Genomic DNA, 13591 nt, shown 5'->3' on the forward strand with positions numbered 1-13591 from the left:
TATTATTACTAATAAAAATATCAAACAAATGCGTCGCGTTGTCCTAGATTTTCAGTAAAGTGTGTTGTCAGTCAAAAATGGTTGAGAACCACTGACCAACAGGGAGGGCTTGAAGTCTTTACTTCGGATTATGAATTTATATATTAAAGAAACGATTGTCACTTCATATTGACTTTCTTGTTCTATGAAAATCAATGTTATAACCGGATGTGGTAGTAAGTTTCTGCCACTTCCATTTGCAATAGAGTGAAAAAAACAGAGACGGAAACTACTGTTGTGACACAGTATCCATATCAAAAACTGCTTCTCGCTATCGTTTTTTCACTATAACGATTAGTGTTGAAACTGAATACGTAGTTTCTCACCACTTCCGGTTTACATAGAGGGATAAAGATCGAAATGGCGTTTTTGGGATGCTGAATTTATATCAAAAAATTATATCTCGCTATATGGAAATGCTATATGGTATTTACAAGTGGAACTGGAAGTGCTAGTACGTTTCTACCACTTACCGTATTAGTAGAGAAATAATGGTAAATATTGAATATATTCTTGGGACACTGAATTGGTTGTGGTAAATTGCATCTTACTATATATTACCGTTTTTCCTCTATGGCGATCAACATTGGAATCTGAAGTAGTTGATTTATGTCGCTTCGAAGTTGAAGAAAGGATAAAGGTGATGGTGAAGATGTCATTTATGCATTTAGACTCTAAATCCATTTAAAAAATCATTTCTCACTATCACTTACCAATTTTGCTCTATGGAGATGAATATTGAACCCAGAAGTGGTTTGATTCCTGCAGTATTTATTCTTACGAGGAAACCGATTCAAGTGTGACACGAAATTGGGGACGAGTTTATGAGCAAATGAAGTGCTTTTGTGTACAATTAAACCCATTATCTCAACCGTTCCGGAGATATAGAAGAATAAGGGGAAGGTTGGTGCTCCGATATTTTGCGAATTTCTGAATTTTTAGCGTTAGTACAGGTAAACGAGTCTTAAAAATGAACAATTCCTTCATCCAGGAAACTGTAGTAATACGTCGCCTTAGACATGAGGATTACAAAACCGAAGAGTCCATAAAAAATTCTAGAGGAAGAACGTTTTGGACTGGGAAGGCGAAAATACCGGAGTTCCATTGTTGCCTGAAATAGGCGTGTCAGGATTTAGGTTCAGGTTTCTTGGTACGTTGAATCAAATAAATCAGTCAAATACGATGAAAAATGCAAGAAAAAAAGAAAGGTGGCCGTCCGAACTTTCCAAACATTTATAATTTCTACAATTATTAACCGATCGGAAATGTACAGTCCGCGAAAAAAAACTGCAACATGAGCATGTAAGTTTATTGGGAAACTACGGCTAACAGCGCAGGGAATCAACATAACGTCTAAGTGGCACGAATCAAGCCAGGAGAAACCTCGGCGTCCTCGCCTGCATACTTATTTTGGAGCAAAAGACTTCGTCGTTTTACAATAAACTTTCATCCGCATGTTGCAGGTTTTTTGCTGCGGACTGTACATGATATACAGTATATAAGCCGTACCGGTTTTCGTGTCTTAAGTTGAAGATATTATTTTTGCTTATTGATCCATACATTGTGTTTTAATATATGTCACACAACTACACACTGCCGTACTTACATTTGCAACAACATGTGTTTATGACTCATATTATTTAATTCGTTTCTCTATAACACTTTTGCACAGAATATAACATTCAATTTTTGTTCACACAGTAACGTCTCAGTTCCTTTGGCAATGTAATTAATACATTTTCATATCACATTTTCTACGAACTAACGACATGATATATTAGCATGTAATACATACAATTTTGTTCTTCGTGTCAATGACGTTTGTTATTCCTTAAGCTCCTTCTTTTTCCGGCCCCGGTAAAAGCTACGCCACTCACCTCAAATTCAACACCACTTTTATTCCATACTGGTGCATCTTTCTTAACGTTTCAATGCAATTTTCAAACATATTCACTCACAACATAGCCGAAAATTCGCAACATATCGGAGCACCAACCTTCACCTTATTACTCTATATCTCCGGAACGATTGAGATCTAGGGTTTTTCCCTCTAATAGGTTTAATTGTACACAAAAGCAGTTCGTTTGCTCATAAACACGTCCAAAATTTCGTGTCATACTTGAATCGGCTTCCTCGTTAGTATACTGAATCGATCCTTATAAATTGCTCATTGTTGTTTATTTGCTCTATGGTGATCAATGACGTAACTGGACGTGATATCTTTCTACCACTTCCGGATTAATATAGAAGGTCAATGAATTAAGTGAACCTATTCGTGTTGGAAAACTCGCTCTTCGCTATTTCTTACCGTTTCTGCTCTGACACCTGTCAACAAATGAAGATAGTCGTTCTTTAGGACTTTATAGGCTATACTTTGCATAGTATAGTTTGAAAGTCTTAACTTAAATGCATTCGGTGTGTAGGTTTTACGAAAAATTTTCCGTTTTTTTTCTTTCTTTTCGGAAAATGTTTTCAATTTTAGTTTCAAAATTTTCGGATTTTGCTTTTCGAAAACTTTTTCATTTTTTAGAAAAAAATGTTTTTTTTTTAAATGCACAGGTATTTTCCAAAAAATATGGCCATCTCTATCTATAACAATTGTTGCAGTTATTCTCTCAAAGCATTGTTCTCTTTTCTCTGAACTGTAACACAACCAAAAATACAATTAGTAACAATGTATTTTATATCATTGTTAATGTGTTGTCCCATCATTAAATTAGACTAATCTTAGAAACAATCGGTATTAGTCTTTCATAGCAACTATTTTAGTACCATAGAAATACAAAAGAGCATGTTAAATGGCAAATATAATTTGTCAACTTGTTATCGCTTAAGTGACTCCACCATTAAAAAAACCTCCTTGGCCAGAGGTACGAAGTAGAAGAAAGGCTGAAGGTTTGTGAATGTATGATTGTACTTGCAATGTAGAGTGTATGTTTTTAGAATTTATTTATTTTTAAAAAATATATTTTTCTTAAGCGATTTCACTTTTAAGACATTTTATAGTGATTGTACTTTCTAATCTAATTATTAGGGTTAGGATTTCGACTAGGGTTAGAATATGCATCTTTTTTCCAATTAATACTTTGACATTTCATAATACATACGGTGTCATGGGTATACATCCTCTCAGAGGTCCCTTCTTCATTGGAACTTATTTTTCTCCTTTTACTTTTTAAAGGTTCAAGAAAGGAATTGAAGTCACTATTGTTCACTGGCAAGCACGTGCATAGTGATGACGTTACATTTAAATATATGTTGGTCAGAACTGCGCATCTTTCGTACGTGACTACAAATGCGTGATTGTTTCAGTATCAAACTACCAAGAAAGGCTGGTTTCAAGAAAGCTTTACGAATATAAGGTTCACAGTGCATGTCCATAGATGACAATCGTTTGAGTTTAATCAAATGCGTGTTGAAACTTTCTATTTTTTTAACACCTGTCTCACCGTTTCAGATTAATAGGAGTGGGCATAAACTTTTCAATGACGCTTGTGTTGACATTTTGACCCACCGCCATTTTGCACAGGCTTATCATCAAGAGTCGAGACTTGTTTTATCTTTCACTTAACATCAGCTTTCATACAATACTCAACTTGAATCCCTTTCCCATTTCAACATTTTGAGCTGGACCCCGTCTGGGACCCTGCAAGGGACCCTGGAACATTTTTTTTTAACTTTGAAATAATGACTTTTGTTTTACTTTTGAAATAATGACATATCCGTGTTTTTGTTTTACACCTATCCCACCGTTTCAGATCCATACGAGTGGCCACAGACTCTGCAATGAAGATTGTGTTGATATTTTCACCCACCGCTATTTTGCACAGGCTTATCGTAGAGAGTCGAGACCAAATTTGTCTTCTTTCATTTAACACCAACTTCCATACGATGTGCAATTTAAAAATTTAAAAATTTTGAGTTGAACCCTGTCTGGGACCCTGGGACAATTTATTTTGCTTTGATACGTTGTACTTTTGAAATGATGAAAGGCATTTTTTTTTTTCTGTTTTCATACTCTCACCGTTTCAGATTTTTCGGGGTTGCAATGGGCTTTATAGACACGCTTAAAGATTTTAATAAAAACGAGTAAAATGCTGCCCTCAAGCGGAATGCATGAGACCTCCGCAATTTCATTAACCGGTTTTGATCTTACCTTGACCCAAGCATTCAGGAAATATATACATCACCCCCATGGGTTCAAGTTTAAGTACATCCCGGGTAAGTGAAATTTCTTGATATCACTAAGTTAAAACTCAAATTTGATGAGCAATAACTCTGAAACCAAAATCTCACACACCATAGCCTAATATTTAACGTGCGTACTAAATACATCGCGGTTTATAACCATACTAATTTTGGTCGTGATTAAATGAATTTCGTCAATAGTAGGCATCCTTTCATTAAATTCAAACCCAAGGGCGCACAGTGGCTCAGTGGCAGAACGCTTACCTCTTGTGCATGGGATCCCCGACTAAGTAAGTTCGTGGCAGACAACATCGTGTCCTTGTTTTTTCTCTCGTGGTACTCCCTTTCCTCCCACATCATCATTCCACCAATTCCGAAAACTTTTCGAAAAACGAAAAATCATCGAGAAACGAAAAATTATTGCAAAACAAAAAATCGTCACAAAACGAAAAATCATCGAAAAACGAATTTTTCGAAAAATGAAAAACGAAAAATATTTTCGAAGAACGGAAACTTTTTCGAATAAACGAAAAATAGGAAAATGAAATTTACGAAAATAGGAAAACAGATTTTTCGATAAATTCCATCCCAAGCATATATCGCCCCATTCGAACGAAATCCACACTATAAAATGTGTCTGTAGAGGGCATGATTATCTCATTTTAAAGGTCCCAGTACAACGGCCACTGTGAATGACAGACAGATGACATGCTGCTAGTGATTTGGAAGCTGTAAGTGTGAATTGCAGTCAGTTGTTTATGGGTGGTAAGAACGATCAGACGTGGAGGGCCCGCACAGCTGACGAGCCCTCTTCAGTGTCTCAGCGGCGTACTAAAATTTAGTTTACTCATTGTGGTTATGCACTTGCTCATTGCTGAAGCATCACAAGTAATTAAATAATCGTTTAGCACTCACCGAAGTGTATGATAAGAGAGCAAATTATTTCTGTCATTTGAAAAAATGAAATCTTTAAGTTTTACGTCCCACGATTATGCCGGTTAGGCTAAAGGAGACGGTGATGATGAGAGATGAGTGAAATGAAGAAAGTGGGAGGAAACGGGAGAACCCCGAGAAAACCCACTGGCACGGTGCTTGTCCACCACTAAGGCCACGCGGCGCGTACTGGGATCGAACCAGGGACCCCAAGCACCGGAGGTGAACGCTCTACCACTGAGCCACCGCGCCCCCTTTCTGTCACTTGAATATCGGTAATTAACAAAAGCGGGATCGCACGAATGACTGATGTTTTGGAAGGAAACCGGAAACCATTTCGAATTCCGAACAATTTCTGGGGACAAATGTAAATCGGAGCTATCCCGGCTAAATCGGGACGTCTGGTAGCCCTTAGCACATACAAATGAAGTAAAATCAAAGTGCTTATATAAGTTTCTCTCAATGATCGTTGGTAATAAAGGCAGCATATTTTCCCAGACTTCTAAATAAACATCGTCCAGTAAAGAAGAAAGGGAAAAATGAAGCGAAATCTTTCAATTTAATGTCCCATGATTACGCTCTTTAGGTTAAGAGAGACGGATGACTAAAGCAAGCGAATGAGGATGGAAGAATCGGTGGAGTGATAAGGTGGGAGGAAACGAGAGAAAGTCCACGGACACGATGTTGTCTACCACGAACTAACTTGGCAGGAAATTGAATCAGGTTTCCTACGCACCAGATGTAAGCGCTTTACCACTTAGCCAGCACGTCCTCCAAAATAAGAATGAAACTAATTGATAACTAGTGGTGTAAACAACGGAGTGTTCGAAGTTTTAACCTTTTCTTGAGAAACACATTATGCAAAATGAGCATTTACTATGCAAAAATGAACTTATTTACCATGTATACAAATAACTGAAATTATATAAACTTCGGAATTTGAACCAGCACCCTCGACAAACTTCTGCGTGCGCCACTGATTATAATTATTTAAATTATGATGATCTGCGCAAAAGATATAACATAGTAAGGAATAGAATCCCAATAAAAACAAAATCAACTTGTGCATAGTGCACACGACATACTACAATATTTACCTATTAAGATACTTCGATTCAGACTTGAATAATCACATGTCATTAGACAATCGTAATCGTTTTAAATTATTTCTTTTCAGCAATTCACAGCACAAATCCTACTACGATTTCGCTGGCGAGACGATCGACTTAGCTATCATACGATTGCACCAGATGTACGACGAGTGATGGGAGAACATCGTCTTCTGGAGAGTATTTGGTCACCCCATGTCTATGTAGTAAACGAAAGAGTTTCTCGAATAATGGGAGCCAGTCGAGAAGATGTACTTGTAACAGTTAGGCCAGACGGGACAGTTCTTCTCTCCAGCAGGTATGAAATATTTTTCTATGCACTCATAATTAAACAATAATAGAGGTGTTTAAATCATATAGGATTATACCTAGGTAACAAATTAGCCTATATTCCAGAGCTCCTTCGTGGCTAAGCGGTTAGCGTACGCGCCTTTGGCGTGCCCGGGTTCGATTGCCGGCGGAAGCTCATGTGGTTCGGATTCCACGTTAATCAGTAGGTCCACGTCTCATATAGCCTCGATGCTGAAGGGAACGTTAAAATCAACTCAACTCAACTAGCCTATATTCCAGATTAGAGACACTTCTTACCCACATTAAATGACACTCAAATGCATAGGAATGCTATCAGTAAAAAGAGAAACTCAAACAATTTTCAGTAGTTAGTAAATCTTCATGTAGTTACACAGTGTAGTTAAGCGGAAATAATTGTTAACGGCAAGAAAGCGTTTTGTGCCCACAATTTTAACTGCAATCTGTTAATGTACAATGCAATTACAATTGTGAATTTAAGGAAAGGTTGCATCTGTCAGCAAAACCCATCCCATCTGCAGCCCATCAGAGAGCTTGTTCACTCGAAGTCCACAGAAATCACCACCAGAATTAGCAAAGAATTAAACATTCCACACCAAATATGTGGAAGATTCTATGCCTCCATATGTGATTCTACATACTTCTACCGATTACAATTGTTAAGGGTTTGAAACCGGTCGACCGAAAGAAGAGATTTTCTTCCTATTGGTTGTCTGATACTGAATTTCTTCATTTGTTTCCATGTTTTTCTTTCTTTTGGAGGTATGATAAAGTCTACAAGCTATTCTTATAGCCTGTCATGCATGTTCAATGAATACATATTGCAAAAGTCATTGTATCAGTTTACTGTGATATGCTGCAGTATACTCAGCAGGAATTTGACTATAACCTGGATGTCTGTCCAATGAAACAAGTCATCTTTCGTTTCACACTGTAAAACTACGCTAACTTCCCAATCTATGGGGTTCAATATAGAAATCTGAAGTACGTATTAGTACATTCATCATTTCCAATTTGGATGCAGGAGTAGGGTCGGAGATGGAACATGTTCTAGTTACGTTGAGTCCATATCAGAAAAACATTTCCCGTTATCTTACTTTTTTCTCTCTACGAAAATCAATATTGGAACCGGAAGTCGTACTCAAGTAAATTCGATCTCCTCTATTAAGCGTCTATTCAAACCGGATGTGATAGAAATCTATATCATTTCTAGTTTCAGTACTGATCAGACCAAAATAGATCAAACTGACAATAGATACTACAAGTGATTTTTTGATCCAAGAATCACTTTTGATATGGGGTTCAGCGTTCCAAGAATACACCTAAAAAAATATATATCTCGTAATCTGGTAGTGTGCTACATTAATCTGGTAGCTTCGAGACCAAGCGGGCGACATGAGATAACATTATTCTCCGAATGTAGAGACTTATCTGTGGAACACGTATGTATCCATGACTGCCCATTGGAAAAGTGTGGATCCTACAGTTGAAAGTGTGCGTAGAAACTGTACATACAGCAGGTAATGAGAGCTGGCATCAAACCAGGGACCCAAAGCGCCAGAGTTTCGCACTCTACCACGTAACAGAAGTTATTTTCAAAGTAACGTGAGTTATTTTCAGAGAATTTTCTTCTATCTGCGCCAAGAGGTACTTACTACAAGAATGGCAATTACTTTCACTGATGTTTTGCCATCAGGTTAGGAGATGGAATACTATTATCAGTGGAAATAACTTTATGGCTTGATATCACAGGTAGTTTGGTCTCCTGTTTGAATAAAGTGAAACAAAGATCTATTTACGTATCAACACTATCTCCAAAACTAGACATATAAAATATATATTATACAAATTAAAAGTTGTTTTTTCTTCAGTACTAAATCAGTCTCTCACAGGACTGATTCCCCGCGTAGAAATAAAGAACTTCCTATGGTTAATTTTCAAATACTTCTTATTATTCAATACTTTCTTATGAATTAATCAGCTTTGTTATATTATGAGGGATGCGATGTAGATTGATTAGGCATTTTTATTCTTAACCACTTTTACGATGCTATAGAATTCGCTACACGACTGCGTCATTATGTAGATTTGTCTACATAATTTTATCCTTGGCAATTAGATGCCGTTATCACTTTTTGAGAAACCTGGCGTATGTTCCTATAACTTATCCTGATATAAGTACAGAGGAGAGGGGAAAATAAAACTATTAGTGTTATGCACAAGTAAGATACCTTTAACATGTTTCTCATAACTTGTACATAGAAATATTAATAAATACTAGGCTGTAATAAGTGTATATTGTCACAAATAAATACTAGGCTATAATAAGTGTATATTGTCACATTTTCTTTATTGACTGTTCCGTTTTATAGGGAGTGGGTTTACCTATAATTTTGCACTTTCTTCATTGGTTAACTGTGCCCTCCTAGATCCCTTCCTAAACAAAGTACGTGTGACTGCTAATTTCTAATATGCCTTCATGAAATCATTTAGATTTAGTTTATAAGATATTATATAACATGTATTTGTGACTAGAAATATTATAAATTATTTTAATATTTCTTTTTCTTAATATTTATTGCCTGCCTCATATATATATTTCTTCTATGTGTTTAATCTTATAGTTTTATTTTTGATTTTTTTTATAGAATGAAAGTTACGTTATTCTGTGGTATGAATCTCCAAAAATTTCCATTTGATCAGCAACACTGTCCTCTGGAATTAGAAAGTTGTAAGTGTGTATATATATGTAAATGTTATTCTTACTTAAAATAGCTACTTAAATTATTAATTTATCCACACAAAATTGTTCATGCATTTTAGAGTACATTAAAAAATTACAATCTCAATGAGATTATATGTTATCTCTTACCAAAACAAAAACCTATTTTTCTGTTTATTGCCTTATGTTTTTCCTGTGTTCTAAGTATAACACATCTTAATACTTCAGTAACTACTTTTTTTTTTTTCTTTTTACGCGCAAGCCGTAAAATTTCGATGACATCGTTATCAGTAAGAACTTTTATTCTGTGCAAATTAAAGTGTGCAAAGTAAATATAGTCACGTGCAAATATCTCTACTGCTTCAAGAATATCTTACTTGAAAAACTGTGCTCGGGAATTAAACACATTACAGAAAGTGACTTGTGAGATGAATTTAAGAGTCAATTCTCCAAGCACAAACAACTTTATCTTCCTAATGTTAAAAAAAAAAAAATCTCATGATAATGTAAATTTTGCAAGATATATAGAACTGTAAATAAAATAGCTGCTACTGATTAAACAACCATATTTGCATGGAAAGGTTTATTCTTGCGAGGTGAAGCAAGTACTTTTAAAACAGTGAATTTTGTATACTCAAGAGAGAGTGCCCAAATAACAGCATTACGCATGATCTTTTCTTCAGTTCTTCAATTTCTAAGATTATATTACAGATTGAAATATCCTGTTATATATATCACACAATTTTCATTTTAATGTTGTCTTCATATTTTAGTCGATTATGACTGCCGCCGCCTCTGGGAACACACACTCGTAATTTATTAAAATAAAGTGAACAAAATTGAACATACTTCACTTGAATTCATTTGAAGACAGTTTATTAGTAACAAATTGACACAAAGAGGTTACAGGCACATTCCCATATTATACATACATTGGTGCCAACGTTACTGGAACACAGAGAATGTCACAAGAAGATACAGTTCTCTATGTAATAAATATCACCGTTTCGTCTAAAAACTTTCTGAGACAAAAATAGAATATTAAAAATATAATACGTACGTACACTCAATACTAATATGCTTCCGTTTAGAATGGAATTTACTAGAAATAAAAAGGACAAACACTTAAGATTAAATTACAATAACTCCCATAAAAAATCGGTTAATATACACATGTTATTTTAAAGTTCTCTTCAGCATTTTGTTACGTGCAATTAGATTAATAGAAGCATTTAGAATTTTACGATTTAAACAAATAATAGTAAAATGAAACTTTCTACCAAATGTGGAAATTGTAGAACAACATTGATAGAAATTCAGATTAACTGAAAGGATAATAATTTAAACATATTTTAAAGTACTACATATAATTGTAAAACGAAGAGACATACCGTGTCTTGTCACTCATGGATATTTTAGAAGCCATTATTATTATTATTATTATTATTATTATTATTATTAATAATAATAATAATAATAATAATAATAATAATAATAATAATAATAATAATAATAATAATAATATAAAACATACAATTCAACTTAAGATTAAACTTACTATGTTCCGTAACTAAATACGTATTTATCTTGAAATGGAAACTTATTTATTTCAAACGTTTTAAGTACACCTAGACTGTCATTTTATACTAGAACATAACGATGAAAAACAGATTTAAAAAACAGGCTATATGACCTATACATTAAAACTACTATGTGCCATTAGTCTAAACAAGCTGCAAAAACCCAAGAAGAGCCTGAGTTAGGATTTCCTAGCCTCGGAAGTCAAGTTTAATCAGAATTACTAGGTTAAGGCTAATTGTTCACCTTTGCTGACTCGTTATTGAAAAGAACGATGATAATTAGAAATTTATCACACATTAATTTTCTCTTCTTTTACAACATTTGGTTTTAATGCACTTCATAATTATTGCAAAAGCATTGTTTCTATAGTTTGAAAATTACGTAATTAATTACCTATCTACTGGGATATAATGCGTAGAGTATATTTGATACTTTATGTAATTAACTAATTAACTAACTAACTCTATGACTTATGGAACCCGAAGGTTCAATGCCGCGTTCACAAAAGCTCTCTACTGACTTCTATCCTTAGCCAACTGGATTCAGTTTCTACTTTGTATTCCTATCTTTGCGAGATCCATCTCAATATTGTCCTTCCATCTGAGCCTAGGTCTTCATAATGGTCGTTTTCCGATTGGTCTTCCAGTCAAGACTTTGAAAGCGTTTCTACTTTCTTCCATCCTAGCTACATGACCTGCTCACCTAAGCCTTCTAGACTTGATGACCCTAACAATGTTTGGTAAACTGTATAAATTACGTAGGTCGTCGTTATAAAGTTTCCGCTATTCCCCATTCCCGTTTCTCTTGAGTCCGAATAATCGTCTCAGGATCTTGTTCTCAAATATTTTCAGACTATGTTCTTCTCTCACAGTAAGCGACCATGTTTCGCAACCATACAGAACAACAGGCATGATTATCGTTTTATATATTTTAAGCTTCAAATTCCTCAACAGAATTCGCGACAAGAGATTTTGAACTGAATAATATCACAAATTCCCTGCTTTTAGTCGACATTTAATTTCTTCGTGAATATGATTTTCGTCTGTTAATATTGATCTTAGATATTTGAAAGTATCATTTTATGTAATTATAAACTATAATTCAGTTGTTTATAATATTTAAAATACATAAGCGAAATATTTATGTAATTTTTAGCTATGCAGTTTTGTAATCTGTACTAATTTCGTGTAAGTTGTACATTTTAGAATCTAAATACTGATTAGAAAATGTATATAGTTTGCAAATGTATTATTTTCGTATTTTTAACTACATAATTTTGCATGATAAAATTTATTTAATTTATAGAAATGGTGGCTACATTTTGTGTACTATGATTATATGTAAAATTATATACATTGCTACAACCTTCATCAAAGATACTTTTAAATCACAAAATATTTCCCATGTATATATATATATATATATATATATATATATATATATATATATATATATACTTCGTATACTACTATTTAGTATATCTTTCAATCAGTAGACTATTAGGCACATTCCAGTAATTTAAACTTTTTCTATAGAGTAGAATGAATTCAATCAACATTCTGTTTCATTAAATTGGAAGTGTAATATACGTATTCTTCAAAATAATGCATTTCCGATATTTACTAAGGTTTGTACTTTCGTTAGGAGGCACATAAATACACGGATTATCAATAGTACAAAAGTAAATTCTATATGAAGGCATCAATGATACTCAGAAGTATCAGAAGACAATATTTAGGATAGGCACAATATATATACATGTGTATATATATATGCATGTACATGTTAGATAGACATATATACACATGTCTATCTAAATCTATCTTGTCGATAGCTGCCGTCACACGTCAAATGGTGCACGGCATTTATTTTCTTGTATGTATATATACGAGGCGTATTTCAAAAGAAAGGGCCGATATATATACCACGCCAGTCAAAAAGTTTCCGAAATTTTGTTGGAGCTCTTTATTGCCACGTAGGCTTCTTTGGAACACACACATTTATTCCACTGTCCTTCCATTGCTGGTAACATAGACGAAAGTCCTCTTTCGGTATCTTACGAAGTTCAGCCGTCACCTTGGTTTAGATCATCTTCTACAATGGCGAAACGGGTACCTTTGAGACTTTTTTTTTTCCTTAAAACATTATCACTGTACCCATAAACTGTTTTAAGGCTATCAAAGTCTTCGAAGCAGATTTCCCCAATATGCAAATGAACTTGACGTTTATGCGTTGCTTGAACTGCGACATTGCGCCAACTGATCACCTTGCACTGTTCCGTCCAGCTATACTATTCGTATACTGCTTGTTATAACCTGTTCACACATGTCAAATTCATAAGTAGAGAACCTAAGAACTGTGCTGTATAAGAGTCTTGTATCACAAATGCCAAAACTACAACGTTCCGGGAACTTTTTGATTGACTGCCCTGGTAAAATTCTAAATGCTTCTATTAATCTAATTGCACGTAACAAAATGTTGAGAAGAGCTTTAAAATAACATTTGTATAATAACTGGTTTTTCATGGGAGTTATGGTAATTTAATCTTAAGTGTTTGTCCTTATTATTTCAAGTAAATTCCGTTCTAAATAGAAGCATATTAATATTGAGTGATACGTACGTATTATATTTTCAATATTCTATTTTTGTCTCAGAAAGTTTTTAGACGAAACAGTGATATTTATTATATAGAGAACTGCATCTTCTTGTG

General features: G+C 34.4%; 1 protein-coding gene across 1 annotated transcript in view; it reads left to right on the top strand.

Moving 5' to 3' along the window:
* LOC145668295 (pH-sensitive chloride channel 2-like) overlaps positions 1-13591 on the top strand; it is an 88558-nt gene that overhangs the window by 60546 nt on the left and 14421 nt on the right. Inside the window, exons 3-4 of the mRNA XM_081736021.1 lie at positions 6338-6567; positions 9227-9309. Of these exons, the coding sequence (XP_081592147.1) occupies positions 6338-6567; positions 9227-9309 (313 nt within the window). The remainder of the gene's footprint in view (positions 1-6337; positions 6568-9226; positions 9310-13591) is intronic.

Source organism: Thermobia domestica, chromosome 13, assembly GCF_964235325.1.
Source record: "Thermobia domestica chromosome 13, izTheDome1.hap1.1, whole genome shotgun sequence".
Taxonomy (NCBI): domain Eukaryota; kingdom Metazoa; phylum Arthropoda; class Insecta; order Zygentoma; family Lepismatidae; genus Thermobia; species Thermobia domestica.